The sequence below is a fragment of the Enhydra lutris genome, unplaced genomic scaffold (genome assembly GCF_002288905.1).
Source record: "Enhydra lutris kenyoni isolate GAN:26980312 unplaced genomic scaffold, ASM228890v2 scaffoldscaffold74, whole genome shotgun sequence".
NCBI classification, from domain to species: Eukaryota; Metazoa; Chordata; class Mammalia; order Carnivora; family Mustelidae; genus Enhydra; species Enhydra lutris.
The window spans coordinates 5,007,292-5,032,367 of record NW_019154158.1 but is presented as its reverse complement, the minus strand read 5'-3'; the positions used below and the strand labels follow the sequence as shown (position 1 = coordinate 5,032,367).

The following is a 25,076-nucleotide window of genomic DNA, read 5'->3' as shown; positions in this document are numbered from 1 at the left end:
CCTGCTTGTGATCTCTCTCTCTGTCAAATAAATAAATAAAAAATCTTTAAAAAAAAAAAAAAAAAAAAAAAGAGAGAGAAAAGGAGGAGCAGAATCCCTGATGAACAAGGAAGCCCAATGTGGGGCTTGATCCCAGGATCCTGGGATCATGTCCTGAGCCAAAGGCAACACTTAACTGACTGAGCCACCAAGGCACCCCCCTTTTCTGTATTATTAACTAAATATAGGTGAAGTAAAATATTGAAACTAGCTTAAGAATCCATTAAATGGAGCTTCAGTCTCAAGTGTCCACATTTTTTTTTAAGATTTTATTTATTTATTTGAGAGAGTTAAACAGACAGATAGAGAGAACATGAGTGGGGAAGAGAGGGAGAAGCAGACTCCCTCAGAGTAGGGAGCCCGACACCTCACTCAATCCCAGGACCATGAGATCATGACCTGTGCCGAAGGCAGACGCTTAACTGAAGTGTCCACATTTTAAATCATCAGATGTATCACAAAGTATTATTGTACCTAACCTTAAGAGATACCTCCAAAAGTTAAGTTTTCCTCTACCCTAAAAGGAAGCAGACTATCAACTCCATTCTACGTACGAAGACAATGATTCAATCCAATTATTGAGATTAAACTCAGAAAAGCGTCAGAGAACTTTAAATAGGGTTAAAAATTCAGAGTTTTTTGTTTTTGTTTTTGTTTTTGTTTTTGGTCAAAGAGAGTGAGCACAAGCAGACAGAGGCAGAGGGAGAAGCAAGCTTCCTGCTGAGCAAGGAGCCCAATGTGGGACTCGATCCCAGGACGCTGGGATCATGACCTGAGCTGAAGGCAGCCGCTTAACCAACTGAGCCACTCAGGCGTCCCAAAAATTCAGAGTTTTAAACAGTGGCTTTGATTTGACTTCTCATAAAGCCTATACAGAAATGAAACAGATTTGTGTTCTTTCAATAGTCCTATCTCGGGGTGCCTGGGTGGCTCAGTGGGTTAAAGCCTCTGCCTTCAGCTCAGGTCACGATCCCAGGGTCCTGGGATGGAGCCTCGCATCGGGCTCTCTGCTCAGCGGGGAGCCTGCTTCCTTCTCTCTCTCTGCCTGCTCCTCTGCCTACTTGTGATAAATTAAAAAGTCCTATCTTGTTGGTCAAATATACATAATTTTTCAGCCATCACAGTCATTCAAAAAGAAAGAAAAAATATTTCTGCCTTACCATAAAGGAAAAATACTGCAAGCATAAAACCCTATTTTGACTTCATAAACAAAAATACTGACAGGATGGAGAGTAAAACACAAAGATAAATTTTAAACCAAGTAACTCTGAAGGGAAAATAAAAAGATTGGAAAGGGGGATAAGTAATATAAGGCTGAAGATACTATGATAATACGAAAGGTAAAACTTTGATGTTACTAGCTAAAAGGGTAAAAATGTAGCTCAGGGTTTCAATTACTGGTCTTAGAATAGCTATGGTCCAAATCTAGACTCAAACAATGTTCTCTTGGGAATGGCATTAACGAGGAGAGGCAAAACAACTGGTAATATCACAATCTAGAACATATACCTCTAGAACATATGCCTCAAATCATCTAGTTTCTTTCTTTCCTTCCCTTCCTTACAGTTAGTAAAGGAATAAGACAAAAATCACATGTTTTAGAGAGCTCTTTTGGCACAGGAGAGATCACGATCCTAGCAAATTTAACTTCAGTGTGAGCAGAAACTCAGAATGGAATATAAAGAGAGAAATATGGTAAGGTAAAGACAAAAGGGAACCCAGCTTTATGGAAACTGGTTCAAAACACACAGACAAAATAAGAGCTTTAGGATGCCTTGAAAGGGTTCCAGAACATGATACCCAAACCAGTGAAGGTTTTTGTTTTTGCTGTTTGGGGGAAGAGAGGCGTTCAGGGAAAACAATGGTTTAGCCAAGGCAGCAAGGTAAGAGAACAAGGAGGGTGAAAGAACAAGTAATTCATCTGTAGCTGATGCCTAAGCCTGAAAGCAAAGGAAAGACAGCAAAATATAAGGCAGATGAGGTTAAAACACTCGGGTTAAAACAAATCAAAACAAAAAACAACCTCTGTACTGGGAGCAAACCGAAGACATTAAAAGGTTATAAGCAGCAGAAAATAATAGATTTTAATCTTCTCTCAGCTGAAGGGTACAGAACTAAATGAAAGATTAGGAAAAGCAAGACTAGGACAGAAAGGCCAGTTAAAGCCCATCACAGTTTTTGGGATGAGAGAGAATGGTCTCCTGAACTAAGAAAGTGGTAACGCTGATGGAGAGAAATGGAAAGATTCAAGACAGACTGAGGAGGTTAAGAGTCTACACAACTTAAAATTATTGGGTGTTAAAGAGTAAGGACTCAAGTCTAACACTGAGGTTTCTTGGCTTATGCACCTGGGTGGTATCATTAACAGGAAAAAAGAACTCCGAGGAAAAAATTTCCATGGAAAAAGTATTTTTGCTTTAGTCTTGCTGAATCTAGGAAGCTAGGTGGCAATCAAACGGAGGTACTGAAGAGACTACTGAAGAAATGAGCCTAGAGCTCAGGCAAGAGATCAGAACTGGAGACACAGACTCACAAGTTGTCAGCTTATAGTAATAGATGCTAAGTGAAGCCATCAGGGTCTATGAGACTGACCGCCTGTGTAGAGCAAGGTTTTTCTAAATGTCATCCAAGACAACTGACCAGAGACATCAGAAACACTTGGAATGTTTGCTAAAGTACGAATTCCATCCCAAACCTACTAAACCAAAATTTCTGCAGATAAGACCCAAGAATCCACATTTCATTCATTCAACAAATATGTACTGTGTGACTATTCTAGGCCTTAGGAACATAGCAGTTACCAAATAAATAAGGTCCCTGTTCTCATAGGTCTTAAGTTCTAGGTGTGAAGCAGACTATAGACAAGAAAACAAACAAGATAACTTAAGACAGTGGTAAGTGCTATGGAGATAATGAAACAGAAGAATGTGATAAAGCACAAGGGGGAGGTTAATTATTTTGTATAGGTGGTCAGGGTAGGTCTATGAAGGAAGCATCTGAGCCAAGACTTGAAAAATAAGAAGTAAGGCAAGTGAAGATCTGGGAGAATAACATTTCAGGCAGAAGGAATTATAAGTACAAAGGCCTTGGGGCAGAAAAAAGCCACTATGGCTACAGTGTGGTAAGAACAGTTAAGTGTAATACAAGTTAGGTTAGAGAGGTTAGCGGGGCCAGATCATGAAGACTTTTGTAAGCCACGCTCTTAACAAATTCTTTTGTAAGCCACGCTCTTAACAAATTCTCCAAAGCATGTTTATGCCATTAAAGTTTAAGAATGAGAGGGGCGCCTGGTGGCTTAGTGGGTTGAGCCTCTGCCTTTGGCTAGGGTCAGATCCCAGGGTCCTGGGATCGAGCCCCACATCCGGCTCTCTGCTTGGCGGGGAGCCTGCTTCTCCCTCTCTCTCTGCCTGCCTCTCTACTTGTGATAGATATATATATATATATATATATATATATATATATATATATATCTGTCAAATAAATAAATCTCTTTTAAAAAATAAATAAAGTTTAAGAATGAGAGACAGAGAGGCAGAATTCAACTGAAATCTTAAGGAAAACACACTCTAAGATGAAAAGGAGAAAAGGAGCCAGGAATCCAAGTGGAAAAGAAATTAGTGTCACTGAAACGTTTCAATTTCAAGAGAGGGGGTCAACAAAAATGCTGCAAAAAAAACTGAATAAAATAAGGATAAAAAGGATGAACAAGGTCTACCATGTTCTTCCCATTGATTTTGATGGCTGCTGGGAGCCACCTCCACCAACAGCATTAGAAACAGTAAGTGCCCACTCCCTGTGCAGGTATACATTCACCTGCTACCTACCCATAGCACATTATTTCCTAGAAGTTATCAGCTGATTACTGTCCTAGATTTTCTTCTTCCCTTTTCCCAAAGAATCACAAAGGAAGAGTTAGTAAAAAGAACAATTTGTGAATATAGGGAGAAAATGTATTTCAAATATATTAATTATTAAATTTCAATTGTCACTGCCTTGATTACTTTCCTCCTAATTCTCTGTTATGAAACTTATAGAAGCTTTCACAAGTCTAATCCAACTAGTTCTCCAAAGGACAAAGAATTACCTGATGCCCATATGGCTGATCACATGCCAAATCCATGCATAAATTCTTACAACTGACATATGCAACAAAAACACTGCCCCGGGGCACCTGGGTGGCTCAGTGGGTTAAGCCTCTGCCTTCGGCTCAGGTCATGATCTCAGGGACCTGGGATCGAGTCCCACATCGGGCTCTCTGCTCTGCAGGGAGCCTGCTTCCTCCTCTCTCTCTCTCTGCTTGCCTCTCTGCCCACTTGTGATCTCTCTCTGTCAAATAAATAAAATCTTTAAAAAAAAAAAAAAAAAACACTGCCCCCACAAAAAACATGAACTACATAACTTGGAAAATTTGGTCATTTAATATAAATGTTGACACCACTTTAAGTTCCAATGAACTTTTAGGAAAGAGAAAGTACTCTGCAGGTATGAATATGATTTTGATTATTAGTAGTAATAAATACTGCAACACAAATATTATCAACATAAAATAAGCCAAAAGCAACCACACAAGGAAGATAACAGACAAAGTGGTAAAGCAAACCAGTTAATGTACTTAAAACAGTCTATCTGTATTCTGTACATCAGACAAGAACTGTATAGAAGACTGGTAACAGCTGGGGCACTTAGGTGGTTCAGCCGCCTGAGCATCTGCCTAAAGCTCAGGTCATGATCCCAGGAAGCCCTGCACTGGGCTCCCTGCTCTGTGGGGAGGCTGCTTCTCCCTCTCCCTCTGCCCTACACTAACCCCCTGCTCTTGCACTCACTCTCTCTCAAATAAATAAAATCTTTAAAAAAATTTTTTTTTGTTTTAAAGAAAACTAATAACAAAAATATCTTTAAAAAGTATCTTTAAAAAAATCTAAATAGAATAGATAAAATAGACAGCTAAACAGCTGACCAAGACTTGACCAGCTTTTCTTCTCCCACGACCGACTCACAATTAACAAATACCAATTAGAAATAAACTGTGTTCGGGGCACCTGGGTGGCTCAGTCGTTGGGTGTCTGCCTTCAGCTCAGGTCATGATCTCAGGGTCCTGGGATCAAGCCCCGCATTGGCGGGGAGCTTGGCTCTCCCTCTCCTGCTCTGCGGGAAGCCTGCTTCTCCCTCTCCCACTCCCCCTGCTTGTGTTCCCTCTCTCATTGTGTGTGAGTGTGTGTGTGTGTGTCTCTCTGTCAAATAAATAAATAAATAAAATCTTAAAAAAAAAAAGAAAGAAACTGCGTTCTTTTAAAACCTGCTACTGCTTCATTTATTCTTATATTCTAGCTCTACAGGATAAGGATAAGCTGAGATCTTTCAGAAACTTTGAGGAATCGTATAGGTGCCAAACTATAGTTTTTAACTTGCCTGCAGAAGTTTTTGAGATATTCAACAGGGAAAAAAAATAGCTGTAAAACATAGTATTAACAGCTACAGAAAAATGGGAGAATCAGAGAAATAGAAGAATCAGAACACTGGTCTCAGGGAAGAAAGGTTACAGAACACTTAACGAGTTTCATTTTTTTCCCAAAAAAACACCCAAAAATGACCGCAAATTGTTTCCCAGGAAAAACAGAAGTCTTTGACAATTTAGAAAACTCAGAGTGTGACAAGTAAGCAAGCAATTAAAAGGAATGAAAGATTTTTGATGCTTTTGTGGTTAACACACTGAGGAATAGAATAAAATGAGTCCTTAAAAAATACCAGAAGTGTTTTGACTATTGGGAGACATGACTACCTGAGGATTTTGCACCTTTTTTCTCATCTCTCTTGGGGTTCCCAATTGGATAAGTTCTTCTTTTAAAAGCAAAGTACTCGGGGAAATTTACTTTCAAAATTAGAAAAGTGGAAACAGCTTTCCCAGCATAGGCTCAAACAACTGAACAACTCACAAGAGACCCTGAAGAAAAGCAAAAGAACACCTGGATTTAGGAAGCATCCCAGAATCTTTCCTATCATACTTCCCAAGTGAAAATGATGAAATCACCAGACTATTGTAACTAAGAGCTTTTAACATCAATTTTCTTTTTTTTTAATTTTTTTTTATTTATTTGAGAGAGAGAGAGAGAGAAAGCATGAGAAGGGGGAGGGTCAGAGGGAGAAGCTGACTCCCTGCCGAGCAGGGAGCCTGATGTGGGATTTGATCCCGGGACTCCAGGATCATGACCGGAGCTGAAGGCAGTCGTTTAACCGACTGAGCCACTTAGGCACCCCAATTAACATCAATTTTCTTTTAACCATGGGGGAGGGGGAAACTCCCATTGAGCAGGGAGCCCAATATGGGGCTCGATCCCAGAACCCTGGGATCATGACCTGAGCCGAAGGCAGAGGCTTAACCAACTGAGCCACCCAGACACCCCAACATCAATTTTCTTTTAAGTGTTGGAGAAAACAGATACATGCTAAGGAAATCTAAGGGAACTCTGAAAGGAGGTAAAACAGATCAAGATTAAGAAATCTTTCCTATCTCTGTTTTCAGAAATAAACTCAAAGTTAGGAAGTAATGGACAAACTTCACTGGAAAGATGGAACACGTGCTACACTGCTAAACTAGCAACCATGGGGGCACCTAGATGGCTCATTCAGTTAAGTGTCTGCCTTCAGCTCAGGTCACAATCCTGGAGTCTTCCGCTGCCCCTCACCCCACTCATGCTCTCTCTCTCTCTTGCTCTTGCTCTCTCTTTCAAATAAATAAATAAAATCTTTAGAACGAAAATAAATAAATAAATAAAACTTTATGGTAAGAATAAAAGTTAACCAACCACTAAAAGACTATTAAGCAAAATGTTTTCTACACAGAGAGTAAGGATACAGCTGGAGAAAATTACTGAGGCCACAGTGTATGAAGGTCTCTAAAATTAGACCCACCAACTGTATTCATGCACACACATTCAAGCCATGAGTCCAGTTATTTTTCCTACTTGCAAACTGGCAGCACATTTCACACAAGGACACTCAGAGTCCCTTATCCAGTCTTACAAGGAGGCACAGAAAATCCTTAAAAAACAAACAAACAACAGCATACAGTTTCACAAAATTCGTTCCTCCTGCACTTCCTGGGATCATGCAACCAAAAGGCAACACTTTTTAATCCCTTCTTCAAAATACGCTTTTTCCTGAAAACTTTCCTTGAGTTCATGAAAAGATCTGGCACAGGAATAAGCACTGCATCATTCAGAAACCATCAGAACGTGGTTTAAGTATCTCTGGAGCATGAGAAAGACTTCCTAGAAATTTTGCGGAAGGATTTAAAAGGGGACAACAGGGGCGCCTGGGTGGCTCAGTGGGTTAAAGCCTCTGCCTTCGGCTCGGGTCATGACCCCAGGGTCCTGGGATCGAGCCCCATATTGGGCTCCCTGCTCAATGGGAGTTTCCCCCTCCCCCATGGTTGCTCGCTCTCTCAAATAAATAAAATCTTAAAAGAAAATTGATGTTGGGGTGATTGGGGTGCCTGGGTGGCTCAGTGGGTTAAAGCCTCTGCCTTCGGCTCAGGTCATGATCCCAGAGTCCTGGGATCGAGCCCTACATCAGGCTCTCTGCTCCGTGGGGAGCCTGCTTCCCCCCACCGCCCCCCACCTGCCTCTCTGCCTACTTGTGATCTCTGTCAAATAAATAAATAAAATCTTAAAAAAAAAAAAAAAATCTACTCTTAAAAAAAAAGTAAAAGGGGACAACAGTTTAATAGAAGTATTTATCAATCTACCTATATTATGTCAGAAATTATTCACAAAATAAGAACTAATATATCTCTGATGTTGTTACTTCTTTACACTAATATCAGAACCACATCCACTCTAATAGATACAAGATCCCCAATTTTTCCACCCTGCCACAAACTGTTCTCTCATAGCCCTGGCAGCTTTCAATGTCCTGGCAAAGGTTTACCGAAAAACTTAAGGCTTTGCCACCAGCATTTCCACAAAGTGTTAAAACCCCTATCTCACACCCTTGCCTTCCTAAGCTGGAGAACAGTGGCCAGGACTGCCACAAAGAGAAACCTCATCTAGGCGACTCTAGCCAAAAGGTCAACAAAGGTAACAAATACACCAACCAAGAAATGAGAAAGGAAAAAATAAATGAGGGATAATCCATAGAACTCAGGCAGCCTGCTCCTTTTCTCCTCAGACTTAATACAGAATTTAGTTGCTAAAAATGCCCCCCCAAAATGGATTTGTGGGGGGGGGGGAGGATCAGATGTTCCCAGAATGAACCACTCCATCACTGTTAGAGAAAGCTATTCTCATAGTTTTTTTAACTCAACTGGCTCCACATGAATGGGGGGAAAAATATAACCCATACAGCCCACACTGTAAATATTAACATCTTCAGTCTCTGAAAAATTCAAAGGGGAACTAGCCTGTTCAGTGCCTTGGGGCCAAAGAGATAAGGATGGTAATAGCTGTCTCATCAGGGAAATGAACACACATCAAGGGAAGAGCCTGATGCAGGAGGTAAAAATTCTAGTCACATGAGAGTTTAAAACAATCTTCGTCTAGGACCACCAACACCAAAGATCCCCTATGCTTCACGCTCTCTGCCTTAGAAGTGCTTCCATTCAATGAACTGAAAGCACGAGACTTCTGTCAAAAAGAGAAATGCGGCAAAAAATGACAGAAAAAGAATCTCAAATTTTTCCAATGAGTACCTCACAAAATCTTAGTGATAATTCATTCCACACTTACAAGGACAACCAATAATGTCCAAAAATTCATAACAAGGAGAAAACTATTGAGCATCCAATGCATGGCAACTTCTATGCTAAGTGCTGAGGACATAGCAATTAACAAACAAGCCTATTTATTCCCATTAAGCTTACTTTCTAGTGGGGGACACCAAACATAGGCATGTTATAGGTTGCTAAGGGTAAGGAGAAAAATAAAGCAGAAAAGTAGGATAGAGAATTATGTAAAGGGGGGGTTGCAATTTAAATAACCAAGGAAATGTCACTGTTTGAGTGACAGTTGAATAAAGAACTGAAAAGAGGTGAGGGGACAAAGTTAAGCGTTTTTATAATGAAAAAGTAATCCAGGAAGATCTGGGGAGTAAATGCATAGCCCCTGAGGCAGAAGTGAACCTGGTGTGCATGCTCAAGGAAGGGCTAGGAGATCATAGGAGTATGTTGAGGAGGAAAGGGTGTTACAGATCTAGGGCTTTAAAGGCAATTGTAAGTCTTTGGTTTTTATTCTGAAAAAGCAAGGAAGCTATATCCCCTTCAGACTCTTTTCCATTAAAAAATAACAGGCACCCCATTTTTATATACACAAGTTTTCAAATTTTTGTTTTAAATTGTGGTATTGGGGCACCTGGGTGGCTCGGTTGGTTCAGTGTCTGCCTTTGGCTCAGGTCATGATCTCAGGGTCCTGGGATGGAAACCTGCACTGCATGAGCCCTGCAGTGCATCAGGCTCCCTGCTCAATGGGGATCCTGCTTTTCTCTCTCTCCCTCTGCTCCGTCCCCTGGCTCATGCTCTCTCGCTCTCTAAATAAATAAATAAATTGTAGAGATCTACAATATAGATCCACAGTAGACACAAAGACTGCTGGAACTGCAACTCTGAAATTTAACTTTTGCTGAAAGTTCATCAGACATTTCACAAAGATTCTCTGTCCTCTCAACCCTATGGAAAACAGCAATGGGGGAAGAAAAATACAACTATAAAGTGAACCTAATTAACCTAACCTACCACCTGGCACCCTATTTAAGTCATTTTTGTCTTGAAGCTTCCACAAAGGGGGAAAAAGGAAATATTGGAGAAAGGAAATGGGGGGGAGGGAGCATGAGAAAGAAAGAGGAGCCACTAACAACTAATTCAAGTGCCAATCTGACTATCCAAAAATACAATAAAATGCTAGGAATGTGTAATATTCCAGAAGTAGAACCTGTCACCTCCTTCTTCCCCAGTCTCCATGTGACCACCAACATCAGACAGAACTCGGGCTTCTCTATTTCAGTTAAGTCTATTTGAAAAAGATTTATACAAGAACATTCATCCAACTGGGATCTGAATTTAAATTTTCCCACACCAACAAAAACACTGACTCGGAAAGCGATCTGAATACCCACGTTCATAAGAGCATTACTGACATTGGCAAAGACAGGAAAACAACCTAAATGTCCATGGATGAATGAATGGATAAACTTGTGGTGGGGGTGGGGGTGTGTGTATATACACATATATAAAATACACATATAAGGAATATTAGTCAGCCATAAAAAATGAGGAAATTCTACCATTTGTGACAACATGGATAGGCCTGGAAGGCATGTAAGTCAGAGAAAGACAAACAGTATACAATCTCACTTATGTGTGGAATCTAAATAAATGAAAAAACAAACACCATGCTCATAGAAAAAGAGATCAGACTTGTCGTTACCAGAGGCAGAGGGTAAGGTGAGGGGGAACTGCAGGAAGGTGGACAAAAGGCACAAATTTTGTTATAAGGAAATAAGTAGGAGGGATGTAATGTACAACATGACGACTATGGGTTGCCACTGCTATGTGATTTATAGGAAAGTTGATAGAGTAAATCCTGAGTTCTCATCACATGGACATTTTTTTTCTTTCCTTTTTTTTTTTTCTTTTTGTATCTATACAAGAACGATGGACATGAGCTGAACCTATTTCAACAATCATTTTACAAAATATGTAAATCAAACCATCACGCTGTGTGCCTGAAACATAAACAGTAATGTATGCCAACTACTTCTCAATAAACCTGGAAAACATGTGTCATCATTATCCAAGAACAATTCACTGAGTGAACGAATAATTATTCTGCGAGGTCACCAAAATAAGTAAGAGTTTTAAGAGGCTCAAGAGTGAGTTATGAGCCTAATGTAGGCCCAACTTTTAAGCTCCAGAAACATCTCCCTGTATGTTCCAACTCGGATCCCTGTCCTCTTAACAACTCGGATCCCAGCATGACTTGAAACGCTTCAACACGTTTCCCTCCGTTTTTCCAGGGCTCGAAGGTAAACGGAAACCCAAGAAACACATGGAGCTAGTCACCCCCAACACTACAAGAGCGCAACAGTTCTTAGGTCCTACCACACAGGCCACAGGTGGCGCCAGCCCCCCGCCCTCTGACCCGTGCCCCCACTCCCCCGCTTCTCGCCTGCGCTCCCCGCACACACTCGGGGCGCCTTGGGCCTCGGGGCCGTCCTTCACGGTGGGTTCCGGCCCTGACCCACCGTCCCCAGGCCCAGGTAGCTCCAGCGCGGGGAAGCCAGGTCGGGGGGGCCTCCGCCCGCCAGCCCGCGCGGCCGCCACGCCCCCTCCCCACGGGCCGCCCGCACCGCCCGCCCCCTTGGCCGGGAGGTGGCCTCACCTAACGCGGGCCGTAGCGGGGACGGCGCCCGCGTCTCCGCCCGCCGCCCGGGCCCACGGCCGCTCGGCTGCGGCTCGGCCCCGACGGCCGGCGGCGGCGCGCTTCTGGGGGCGGGCTCTTCTCGGCGGGGGTTTCCCCCGGACCCAGGCGGGGGAGCAGGGGGGACTGGGGCGGGGGAGGGGAAAGGGGCTTGGGAAGGAAGGGGGAGAGGGAAAAAAGGGGGGAACCAAACCCGGAAAGGGAGAAAAGGGGGGAGGGGGAAAATCAGAAGGGGAAGAAAGGCCCTGAGTCCGCCCCCCGCTGCGGCCTGCGCGCTACGTCACCACGTCCGGCGTAGTCGTCAGCGCGTCCTGCGCCCCGCGCGTCCTTGCTTCCTCTGTGTCTCTCTCGACTGCTGCAGACGCCCCCTATCTAGGCACCCACTCGCCCCGACTACCCACACGTTCTCCTCCCCGGCGCACTTGCACAGGCCACCTCGTTCCCTCCGTCGCTCCCTCCGCGTTACCTGTGCCTCAAGCCAGCAATCCAGATCCACTGCGATCCTCAGTCCCCCTTAAGTCCATCAAGCCTGTCAGAGTCACCCAAGATTTAAACATAATACTAATTACTATAAAGTAATTTCAGTTTGCAGAGCACTTTCAAGATAGCCTTACACTCAGGACGGTAACTCCTGTAATAAATATTTGTACTATAAATGGACAAAGATCATGTGGTAGGTGGATGTCCATTTTTCCAGATGTAAAAATTTAATTCTATAGAAAGCAGGTTAAAGTCCATCTTATTAAAATCACTTGCCAACTCCTTCCAAGATCTACTTCTTTCCCTTAAGAGTCACTTGAGTTTGCAACTTCCCCCGTTCTGTCCGTTCTAGGCAGAATCAATTTAGTTATTGACCAGATGTATTTGGATCATTTACTCACTGCCTCCCTCAAAGAAGCACTGTAGTCTTACGTTGATAGAATTTGGCTATTAAATATTTACTATGTTGCAAGAACTACAGGCAAAAAAATAAATAATTACAGTACAATGTAAATGCTATAAATAGAGATGTTCAATGTGCTGTGGAAACAAGGAGCAATTGGTTGTTAGAGGTAAGGGAGACTGAGTAAGCTACGGAGAAGTTACATGCTGTGTGCCTTAAACATACATAGTGATGTATGTCAGTAAATTCTCAATAGAATGGGGGAGAGAGGATTCCCACACTTTTAAACACTTATATTATAGATCAGGCACTGTGTGCGATGCTAGGTATATAATAATATAAGCAACAAAGATGGCCGGCTAAGTGATTGCACTGCAGACAGAAATTGTGGGCCTGGCATCTAGGAAGGAAGAGTCCAGAAGGGCAAATACTGGTGGAGGTACTCTGGCCCACAAGCAAACCTGTGTAGCAGAAATAATAAACTTTTGTTAAGCCCCTGCTCTGTGCCAGTCATTGTCAGTGCTTTACGAAATTATTTAAATCTCAAAACTCTGAAATAATCATTACAGATCTATAATCCCATATTCAAAGTCCATCGGGCCAGCCATGTTTCAGAATTCAGAAAAGTCCAAGTTTTAGAAAGGTAAAATGATACACATACTGTATATTTTATAATACCTCCAGGGGTATGCCATAATCAAATAATTTGTATCTCTGGAATAAAAATGTGTAAATAGTCTCAGTACAATTTTTTAAAAGATCATAGATAACCTCCCCTCTGTTCAGGTCACCATGAGAGTTACAAAAAACAAAGTGGACTATGGGGGTTTTTTGGATTTTATAATCATGGGCAATCATTTTTCCTATATCTCCAAATGAAGAAATGAAAGCACGAGAGGTCAAGTAACTTGCCTACAGTCACACAGCTAATAAAAGAAAGAGACAGAATTCTGACCAAGGTCATCTGATTTAAAAACCTATCCTCCTGGGGCACCTGGGTGGCTCAGTGGGTTAAGCCTCTGCCTTAGGCTCAGGTCATGATCCCGGGGTCCTGGGATTGAGCCCCTCATCAGGCTCTCTGCTCAGCTGGAAACCTGCTTCCCCTTCTCTCTCTCTGCCTACTTGTGATCTCTGTCTGTCAAATAAATAAACAAAATCTTTAAAAATAAATAAATAAATAAATAAAGTCTTAAAAAAAAAAAAAAAAAAAAAGAACTATCCTCCTAACTCCACCCACCATCCCTGCCGGATGAATCCCGGCTATGAGAGCCCAGGCCCTTCCCTGAAGAGCCACTGGTGAGGACCTTTGGAAAACCAGGGATTCTGAGAAATCTCAAAATTTCTTTTCCTAAGTAGAAGAATCCCCAAAGGGTGAGCAAATCTAGCTCTCAAGTCCCTTTCCCACCTTCAGACTTCCCTCTGAGGAAGCAGAAGACCAGGCTGAGAACACTTAACCTTCCTTTCCCTTAGCCTTCATACTGGCTACTTTTGAGCCCAGTGGAGTGGGGATGAGGGGAGGGGGTGTTGGTTAACAAAGGAGTCTGCATTATGAGCCTCTGGGAGGAAGAAAGGGAGCAGCGAGAATTTGAGAAGTACCTGGCAAAGGGAAATGAAACTCTCAACTATCTGCATGATAATGACATAAAGTGCCCTGCCAAGGACCCCTCTTGTTTGAGAGTCACTCTTTTAACACTCTGTCTTAAAGCCTCTCATCTCTCCCTTTTCCTCCAGGCTTCCAGCAAGGCCTTTGATCTGAAGAGGAATTTCATCTCTAACCTTTGTCCCCAGGCCCCCGCAGCTTACATGGGTAACCCACTGTCTCCCAACATTGGCCCAGGGACATTTCTTTCCCCAGACTAAACAACTCACATCCCCCACTCTGTACTTTCACTGACTATGTGTTGGAGCCTTCTGCCAAGTTCTACCTGTTACTGGCTTCATCTCTCAAGTCAGATGTTTGGCTGCTCTATCCCCTGCAGCAAGGAGTCATGCCAGCTGGACACACTCTCCTTCCAGGGCCCCTGGCAGCCAGGTTGGAGTTGAGACCACAGCTGTTGAGATCCTGAGCCCCAGTTTTACGGCTCTGTCTCAACCATATCACTAAAAGAGGGCCTCCCCCAGCCATGATCTCTCCATTACTCCTGGCCTTCCTATTCCTGGCTCCGGCTACAGTGGCCATCCCCAGAGCTTCTGATAGCCAGTGTCCGGCATGTAGAGGACCCGCCGTGGACTTGGATCACCAGCGGGAGCTGCTTCTTGACCTGGCCAAGAGACGCATCTTGGACAAACTGCACCTCAGCCAGCGCCCGACACTGAACCAGCCTGTGTCCAGAGCTGCTCTGAGGACTGCGCTGCAGCGCCTCCGTGGGCCCCCACAGGGGACGCTTCCAGAGGCTGATGGGGAACAGGAGTATGAGATCATCAGCTTTGCTGACACAGGTGGGTTCCTGCTCTGTAGATCTTCCCCCAAGGATAGAAAAGTCTCCTCCCTAGCCTAACCCCTGACTCCCTCCCCCAAACCCTCCCAACTCTTGCTTCCCAGTAATCTCCTAATCCCAGGCTCCCCCACCCCCACCTCCTAATCCCAGGCTCCCCCACCCCCACCTGCTCTCTCTTATTTAAACTTGACCAATGGGCAGCTGGGAAGTGGGTAGATTTCACTTCTTTTGAGACTGCCTGCCTGCATCTCCTTTGGCTCCCCCAAATTTCCACAGGCTGTGGTGTGAGCTCATCCACTTCCTGGGCCTGGCCCCTGAGGCTGGGAGCTAGGGAATCTGTCCTTTTTCTGGCCCCTGTCTCCCCCAACGCTCAGATGCCTCATCTGAGTAAAAAGGGAAAATGTAAAACAGCGGGACTATAGTACTCCTCCAGCCTACCCCTGCTTCCTCATCTTAATACCTTGGGTCCTCACATCAGAACAGCATCAAAATGGGACTCAGAAAGGTGGATAAAGGCAAGAAGATACAGTAGAAGGGAAAGTTACTTCCAGAGAGGAAAGAGAAGTTGGAGAATTTAGTGGGTAGCTGAAGGGAAGGCCAAGAATTTGGAGACAGGACCCTAGGAACAGAACACAAAGTGATCTCTTTGGCCTCTGAGCTTCTAGGAGCTCTTCCTTGGGTCTGGAAGGTCCTTCCCATTCCTGGCCCCTTTCCCCGGGTCAGCACCTACTCCCCTCTCCCTTCAAGAGCCAGCACTCCAATACTCAAAAAACCCACCCTGACATGAGAATGAGGGGCTTCCTCTCTGGCGGCTCCCCTACCCTCACCCAGAACGTGAATTCTGTGTGGAAATGACTGTTTCCAGGTTTTCTGTGAAGTCTGTCTTCCCACATATGCTGACCCCTTGAGGTCAGGATCTGTCATTTATTCCTCATGTTATCACCAAAAGCTAGTGTATAGTAGAAATAACTAACACTTTTACCTTATTTACATTATCCTAAGTTTTTTACATACACCAACTCCTTAAGATCCTCACAACAACCCAGTGAGACAAGTACTATTGTTATTCTCATTTTAAAGATACTGAAACTGGGGCGCCTGGGTGGCTCAGTGGGTTAAAGCCTCTGCCTTCAGCTCAGGTCATCTCAGGGTCCTGGAATCGAGCCCCGCCCCACATCCCCTGCATTGGGCTCTCTGCTCAGCAGAGAGCCTGCTTCCCCTACCCCCTCTTTCCGCCTCCCTCTGCCTGCCTCTCTGCCTACTTGTGATCTCTGTCAAATAAATAAATAAAATCTTTAATTTAAAAAAAAAAAAAGATACTGAAACTGTGGGGCGCCAGGTGGCTCAGTCAGTTAAACATCCAACTCATGATTTCAGCTCAGGTCATGATCTCAGGGTCATGAAATTGAACCCGGAATTTCAACCTCAGTGGGGATTCTGCTTGGGAATTCTATCCCTCTGCCCTCTCAGGTGCTCTAAATAAATGAATCAACCAATTAATCAATCAATCTTTAAAAACAGTTACTGAGGGGCACCTGGGTGGCTCAGTGGGTTAAAGCCTCTGCTTTCAGCACAGGTCATGATCCCAGGATCCTGGGTTGGAGCCCCACATCGGGCTCTCTGCTCAGCGGGGAGCCTGCTTCCTCCTCTCTCTCTGCCTGCCTCTCTGCCTACTTGTGATCTCTGTCTGTCAAATAAATAAATAAAAATCTTTAAAAAATAAATAAATAAAATAAAATAAAAATAGTTACTGAAACTGAGGCACAAAGAGGTTAAGTGCTTGGGGCACCTGACTGGCTCAGCTGGTAGAGCATGCAACTTTTGATCTTGGAGTGGTGAGTTCAAACCCCACCTTGGGCAAAGAGCTTATTTAAAAAAAAAAAAGTTGAGTAATTCCTCAAGGTCACATGACTGGTAAGTGGTGGAGCAAGATATCCTAGCTACTGAGTAGCTACAGAGTAGCTACACTACTGGGCATCTCATGAACATACTAGATATTCAATAAGCATTGGTTGTATTAAACAGCCAAACCATGCTGTAAGTCAGTTTGACCACAGTGTAGAATCCCCAGTAATGTATGAGACCCTATTGTAATTCAAAAGGGGGCTTCTGCCTATGACAAACATTTATTTATTTATTTTAGAGAGAACAAGAGCAGAGCATAAACTTGAGTTGGGAGAGGGGTAGAGAAGGAGGAAGAGGGAGATAGAGAAACTTAAGCAGGCTCCACGCCCAGCACAGAGCCCAATGCAAGGCTCTGTCTCATGAACCTGAGATCATGACCTAAGACAAAATCAAATCAGATGCTTTTTTTTTTTTTTTTAAGATTTTATTTATTTATTTGACAGAGCGAGAGAGAGAGATCACAAGTAGGCAGAGAAGCAAGCGGGGTGGGGGGAGGGGGGTGGCAAAGCAGGCTCCCTGCTGAACAGAGAGCCCCATGCACTGCTCGATCCCAGGACCCTGAGATCATGACCTGAGCTGAAGATAGATGCTTAACCAACTGAGCCACCCAGGCGCCCTGCCTATAAGAATACCAACTCTGGAGCCAGATAAGCCTGGGTTCAAATCCTTGCTCAGTTGCTTATTACTGTGCGACCTGAGTTGTTAATAGTTTTCTCATTTGAAAAATGTGGATAGTGAGAGGATAGTTGGGAGAATTAAATGAACTAATATGGGTAACATTCTTAGAAGGTTAAGGTGGGAGAGAGCAAGAAATCGAAGGCTGAGCTCCTGCCCATGAGGGTTGTAGTTGCTGCTTCTAGGAATAAATAATTAGAAGGTAAAACAGAATGAAATAATGCTAGAGGAGGGCCCATTGCTTGCTGGGTCAGGGATTATTCGTTGGGTCCTAGTGAGACAGGGAAGTCTTTCAGAAGATTGCAAATGGACTGGTGTTGTAGAATAAGTTTGGCTTCAATGGGTAGAGAACAGTAAACAACATTCTAAACGGAGGGGGGAAATGTAAGTAAAAGTCTGAAGGAGTAAATTGCATTTGGAGTTGAAAAGTAGCTTGGACTGGATGAGTACAAGGTGGACAGATGACCACGAACCATGACTTCTTTAAACACCCAGATTCTGGGTGTTTGTTTTATTTTGTTTTTGTTTTTGTGCTTACACCTTTGTATCTCTGACACCAGTTCCTGGCAACATTGTGGCAATAATGATGGCTACCTGGTATTTAGTACGCCTGTCTCATCTCATTTAATCTTCAACAACCACCCCACAAAGTGGAGTTTATCATTCCCATTGCAGAAAAGCAGACTGACACTCAAAGAAGACCATTTACATGGCCAAGGTCATACAGCTTGCAAGGGGCAGAATTCAAATACTGTTCTCTCTGACTTCAAAGTCTATACACTTTCCACATATTTGCTAATCAATGAATGAGTACAACGTTCAGTCTGAGGGGCCCGATCTGAGATGACATTTGGAAATGAGAATGACTGACACCTGGATTCTACCTTTTCTTTTTTTTTTTAAATATTTTATTTATTTATTTGAGAGATAGAGCACAAGCAGGGGGATCAGCAGAGGGAGTGGGCAGACTGCCTGCTGAGCACAGAGCCCGATACTGAGCACGGAGCCCGAAGCAGGGCTCGATCCCAGGACCCTGGTGGACAAAAGGTGGACGTTTAACTGACTGAGCTACCCAGGCACCCCTGGATTCTACCTTTTGCATTTGGATATGCTAGCTTGAAGTTTTTATTCCAATTTAAGCCATCATCCACACAATAGTGTGAAAGCAAGACCTGAGTATTGTTCTTGCTGGAAGTAAGAGAGCTGGGGGCTCTGGGGAAACGAGGGTAGGGGTGTTCAGTAATGTACTAGAAATGACTTATACGGGCTCATGAGAACAAATTATGAACATCTCCCAATTCCGCATCCAGTGATGTCACATGAATAGTTTGAAATTGGCCGTGGTGGGAGAATTTAAACCACAGAAATTGGCAAACACTACGAATCGGGATTTATTTCCCTCTGGAATCCAGTTGCTAAACATTTACCAGCATACCACTGCCTGTGACCTAAAACTACAAGTTATCTGCCTCCCACACATCTAACATACAATGCTGATACAGAGACAGGGTCACTATAACAGATACTCCTGTTCAGTACAGGAGACAGGGGAGTGGGGGACACAGACCCGTGACTGATCCATGAAATTCTGATATCCAGCCAGGCACATATCTCAAGTCTCCCCTAAATCCAGAATTCCCTTGGTTAGGGCTTAGTTCTACTCCTTGGTAGGATTTTTCTCGCTTCTTAAGGAGAGCCCACCAGTGTTCTCCTTGACTTCTAGATCTGTCTCAGCCCTTGGATCCACCCTCTGAGATGTCTTTCCTTTTAAATTGGAAATGACGTGTGTCTGTGGCTGAGCGGTTTTCTCAGCCTGCTTCCGGGCCAAAGAGGTTGGGGGCCCAGAGACCTCTTTTACTTTGAATCATCTCTGGCCCTTTTAGTCCAAACTTGTGCTGCTTTTGCTACTAAAATTCTCTGTAAAACCCTGTGGGCCTCCTAAATAACAAATTGTAATCTACTCAGTTAGACAAAAAGGCACTCAACTTGATATCAAGACAGACCCCTCTTTAGGTTGCAAGTCAAGGTGTTATGGATTGATAGATACTCTTAAGATCCCTAGAAACCCTTTTGTCTAGTTGAGAGGATCTATAGAACATCATCTTAATTTTTTTAAATTTTAACAAAGTGTAAGATCTTAACAAAGGGTCTTATAGTTGTCCCATTATTAAATGTTTTGATCTTCACTCTGAGGCCATACATTACTGGCAATCCCCTGGATTTGATTTTTACCTCAAGATCATTTCTTACTTTAAGAATCTTTTGCCAGACAGAGAGGTGAGGAATGAAAAAATATCTTATTGTTCAATCTAGCAAGTCCTGTTGGAAATATTTTCTCTAAATTCTGCTTGAAAATTGAACAGTTCCTTTTTTAGTTCATCTCACTCCTGAAATGCCTTATCATAGGCAGCTAAAATAAGCCAATTGGCACTTTCAGCATTCTGCCTGGAAATATCTTTAGCTAAATTCACAACTTTGTTAGATGCCATTTCTAGCTTCCAAGTTACCACAGATGATAGCCAATACATAACACAGGTTCCCCTTTCTCCAGGATCTGATAGCAATTTCTTCACTGCTCTTCCTACCTTCACTAACAGTCTCCTCACCATCCTTCCAACCTCTGCCTGCCACCCAGTCCCAAGGCCAAGGCTACAAATTTTAGGTCTTTGCTATGGAGCACCCAAGCACTCTGTTACTTATTTCTGTTTCAATTACCTATTGATATAACTAATCAGCACAAACATAGAGGCTTAAAACAAGAAATTCGATATTTCTGATGATTTTTGTGCTTTGACTGGACTTAGCTGGACAGTTCTTTATGTCCATCTGAGGAGTAGTTGAGGGCACTGAGGTAACTGCCTTCAGTCAGGAGCTTAGATGGGGCTAGAACATCTAAGATGGTCTCTGATCCTCGAAGTCTCTCTCCACATGGCTCCTCATCATCCATTAGTCTAGCCCAAGTTTCTTTAAAACATGGTAGCTGGCTTCCAAAAGGGTGAAACATCATTATGTAAGTACTTATCAAGTGTCTGCTTGCACTATGGTTGTCTCATTGGCCAAGTCAAGTCACATAGCTATGCCCAGACAATATGGAAAGGGATGGCACAAAGCCATCAATAATGGGAGGTGTTCTTCACTGGGGGCCAACAATGTAATAATCTACCATAGTCCCTGATGTTTATGCGTTCTGCCTGCCATAACTAGGGTAACTTAAGAAATTCTAATGGTAGGGGCACCTCGGTGGCACAGTTGGTTAATTGTCGAACTCAGGTTGTAATCTCAGGATCATGAGATTGAGCCCTGCGTCTGACTCCATGCTCAACATAAAGTCTGCTTGGGAGTTTCTCTCCCTCTTCCTCTGCCCCTCCTGCTTGTGCCCTCTCTCTTTGTCTCTCTCTCTAAAATAAATGAGCAAATCTTTCAAAGAGAGAGAGATTCTAATGGTGGGGTGCTTAGTGACATAACAAGATAAGTTGAGCCAATCAGACTTTTCATCAAGGATTTGGAAATTGGGACACTGGAAGATCATGTCACTTTAGTTTAGAGGAGCTGAGTAAAACATTCTGTAGACTCAGGAGCTGGGGCCACCATTTTAGGACCTGAAGAAACTGACAAGCAGAAGAAGTAGATCCACAGGAAGAGAAGAATGGAATAGACTTATTTAGAGACACCAAGATGGGAGACATCATGATGAGTTTGAAAGCTGTCAAGAGCAGCCTTATTCCTGACTTTCCAATTCACACAAAGCCTAGTTGAAGTTTCTGTTCATTCAACAATTGTTTATTGAGCTTATTATGTACTCGGTACTAGAGAAACTGGTAAACCATACAGGCATAATCTCTACCTTCATGGAGTTTACATTCTAGATGGAGGGGTAGCGGGGAGGAGAAGGGGAGGGGAAGCACATAGTAAACAAATGAACAAAAAAACAAGATGACTACAGAGAGTCATAGCAGCTATAAAAATAGTTAAGCAGGATGATGCGTTAGAGAGACGGAGGTGGAATTGAAGGCTGGTTTAGATAGATTTGTCAGAGAAACCTCCACAAGAAGGAGACATTTGAGCTGAATGCCAAAAAGAAGCCAGTCAATCAAAGATCTTGGAAAGACATTTCAGACAGGGGGAAGCACAAGTGCAAAGGCCATGAGGTGAGTCCAGGTTTAGTGAGTTCAAGGAGCAGAAAAGAGACAGTATGGGTAGAATATAGTCATTAGATGGCAGAATGCCTAATCATACAAGTTTTCTGTGTTAAGGGGCTTAGATTTTATTCAAATAGCAATGGAAAGCCTTTGAAGAGTCTGAAGCTGAAGAGATTAAGCTGATCAGATTTACATAATAAAATGCACTCTGGCTGATATATAGAGAATGGTTTGGGGGACAAGAGTGGACCACTTGGGAAGGTATTGCTATAATTCAAGAAAAAGGTGATTGAGGGTTGAACTAATATGTAGTAAAGGAGACAGGTAGGGGCACCTGGGTGGCTCAGTGGGTTAAAGCCTCTGCCTTCGGCTCAGGTCATGATCCCGGGGTCCTGGGATCGAGCCCCACATCGGGCTCTAGCCCCACATCGGGCTCTCTGCTCGGCAGGGAGCCTGCTTCTCCCTCTCTCTTTGCCTACCTCTCTGCCTACCTGTGATCTCTGCCTGTCAAATAAATAAATAAAATGTTTTTTTAAAAAAAAAGGAGACAGGTATAAGTGAAATTATTTTATGAATTGTAGATAGAGTTGGCAGATCTTGCAGATAATTTTATTTTTTTATTTTTTAGAAAATTTTATTTATTTATTTTGAGAGAGTATGCACAAGTGGAGGGGAGGGGCAAAGGCAGAGGGAGAGGAGGAATCTCAAGCAGACTTCATGCTGAGCATGGATCCCAATGCGGGGTTCCATCTCATGACCCTGAGGTCATACCATGAGCCGAAATCAAGAGTCAGATGCTTAACCAGCTGAGACACACAGATGCCCCAGATCTTGCAGGTAATTTTAAAGTGGGGGATGAGGGTAATCAAGGTTTTGGCTTAAGCAATGCACTTATAGGGAATTAGGTTGGAGAAGGAATAGGTTTGGGATAAGGAGGGATAAATCTAGAGTTTATCTGTGAACTTGAAAAGTTTGAGATATCACTAGATAACCAAATAGAATATCAGATCAGCAGCTGGAAATACAAGCCTGAGGATCAGGGAGATGTCAGGGCCAGGGATATATATATTTGGGAGTCATCAGCATACAGATGGAATAGAAAGCCATGGGAATTGATGGTAGCCTTCTAGAAACAAATATACAGAGCTAAAAGAAGGGAGCTCAGGACCTTCAACATACAGAGGTCAGGCAGAGGAAGAGGAGCTGTCAGCAAGAGACTAAGATAAAGTGGCCAGAGTCACAAAAGCCAAGAGAAGGAAATATTTCAAGAAGGGAATGATAAATGTGTCAAACACTGCTTAAAGATCAAATAAGATGAATATAAAGAGGTGAAACCACTGGAATCGGCAATATGGAAAGAGTTGGTGATCCTGACAAGAGCAGTTTCAGTGGAGTGGAGGGAACAGAAACCCAATTAAGGTGTTTCAGTAGGGGCAGGAGAAGGATGAAGAGAGAAAATTGGAGAAGAGTAATAGTGACAGGAGACATACGTAGACTCATTGTGGTGAAAGACTGGATATGGGCGGTGAGGGGGTGCTCAAAGAGTTTCTAGTGGTGATAAGGAAGGTAGTGGTGCCCCCAATTCTAAGAACAGAAAGAGGGGCGGATAGCAAAGAAAAGAATGATTTCCACTTAAGAAAAAATTGATTTGAATGTGCCGGCAGGACATTCATGTGACAAAATTAAGCAGTTAGAAATTTAGACCTGAAGCTTGTTGATTTCCAGATCTATACGTCCAGTCCAGAGGTGCAAAATGGTCTGGACTAGACATCCAGATTTGGGAATCACTGCCATAAAAATTGTGTTGGCTGACTATGAGTGTGGGTAAGAACTCCCTTCAGGGTAGAACAAAAGGAAATGAAGGTCAGAGACAAACTTTGGAGAACTCTTGCACTGAACGGATGGTCAGAGAAAGAAAAGCCAACAAAGAAAATCAAGGAATAATCGTAAGAGTTGTGTCATAGAAGCCAAGCAAGAAAAGATTTTCAAAAAAGAAAGGGTGGTCAACAATACCAAGGGCTGCAGAGTTCCAGTATGCTGAGAATAACAAGGTAGCTGATAGAATTGACATTCAGAAGGCCATAGTGACTGGAGCTTCTTGTGTCCACAGGCCTCTCCAACATCAACCAGACTCGTCTTGATTTCCACTTCTCCTCTGACAGAACTGCTAGTGGCATGGAGATCCAGCAGGCCAGCCTCATGTTCTTTGTACAGATCCCTCCCAATACCACCTGGACTCTGAAGCTGAGGATCCTTGTGGTAGGCTTACGTGACACCAACCTCACCTTGGCCGCTCGGCACCAGCTGGAGGTGGATGCCAGTGGCTGGCAGCGGCTCTCCTTGGGGCCTGAAGCTCAGGCTGCCTGCAGCCAAGGCCACTTGACCCTGGAGCTGGTGCCTGAAAGCCAAGGAGCCCAGAGCTCCTTCATACTGGGTGAGGCTGCCCATAGGCCTTTTGTGACAGCTAAGGTCAAAGTTGGGGGCAAGCACCGGCTTCACCGGCGAGGCATCAACTGCCAGGGTGGGTCCAGGATGTGTTGTCGGCAAGAGTTCTTTGTGGACTTCCGTGAGATTGGCTGGCACGACTGGATCATCCAGCCTGAGGGCTATGCAATGAACTTCTGCATGGGGCAGTGCCCACTGCATGTGGCAGGCATGCCCGGCATTGCTGCCTCCTTCCACACTGCAGTGCTCAACCTCCTCAAGGCCAACACAGCGTCAGGAACTGCAGGAGGGGGCTCATGCTGTGTGCCCACGGCCCGGCGCCCCCTCTCTCTGCTCTACTATGACAGGGACAGCAACATTGTCAAGACTGACATACCCGACATGGTGGTCGAGGCCTGTGGCTGTAGTTAGTCCGCATGTGGATGGGCAGCCCAAGGTGGGAGTAAGCAAACATGCCCTCACAGAGGTACCCTTCCTGGAGAGGAGGGAATGACCCCATTACTGCCTCTGTCCAGAAGGAGGACTCCCTCTTCCTGGGCAAACTGTGGAAATTATCCCATCTGTGGCTTGAGGAGATCTTCATCTAAGGAGAGTCACTGTACCATCTTCGTGACCACCAGTTTCTCTCCTAGGGCACAGTCTACCCAGCAAGCCTCCCAGGCTCAAGTGCCACCCCAGGGATTCTGATCCCACCTGCAACCATGAGCAGTGCCATCTAGTTCCCAGGCAAAGCCATCCATAGCCCATCCTTAATCCATCCCATAATCCGAGGTACTTCCCTGCTCTTCCCACTCGATGGCCGTCACTCCAGGATGAGTTGACCCAGCCCCTTCCCCTTATTTTCAGGATTACCAGAGAGCCCCTTCCTTAGATTCACTGAAGATTAGATCCCTGCTGTCCAAAGTTACTCTTCCCTGTATCTCGAGCCCCTTATTGGCCCTGGTGGGTTGCTAAGGCTCTCTTGGCACACCCTCATCCATTCTTTGTCCTTCTCTGCCCCGCTCTATGCCCTTAAGGGCTGACTCACCTCAGCCTCTTTGGTCCCTGGCTTCCTGCTGAATTCGGCTAAGGGCTGACACAAGCAGGAGATCAAAGGATAGGGGGAGATAGAGGTCAGGATATTTCTTATTCCTGTTCCCTCTGC

At 44.0% G+C, this 25,076-nt stretch overlaps 2 protein-coding genes across 7 annotated transcripts in view; one reads left to right on the top strand and one right to left on the bottom strand.

The window, feature by feature from the left end:
- LOC111160157 (R3H domain containing 2) overlaps window positions 1–11,485 on the bottom strand; it is a 159,989-nt gene extending 148,504 nt beyond the window's left edge. For all 6 annotated transcript variants that reach the window (XM_022523032.1, XM_022523034.1, XM_022523033.1 and 3 more), the window contains exon 1: window positions 11,409–11,485. The gene's annotated coding sequence lies outside the window, so the exon portion shown is untranslated. The remainder of the gene's footprint in view (window positions 1–11,408) is intronic.
- Window positions 11,486–14,333: 2,848 nt separating this feature from the next.
- Window positions 14,334–24,343, top strand: LOC111160234 (inhibin beta C subunit). The gene is made up of 2 exons (XM_022523144.1): window positions 14,334–14,769; window positions 23,598–24,343. The coding sequence occupies exons 1-2, from the start codon at window positions 14,454–14,456 to the stop codon at window positions 24,341–24,343; spliced, it is 1,062 nt and encodes a 353-aa protein (XP_022378852.1). The 5' UTR covers window positions 14,334–14,453.
- The last annotated feature ends 733 nt before the right edge of the window (window positions 24,344–25,076 follow it).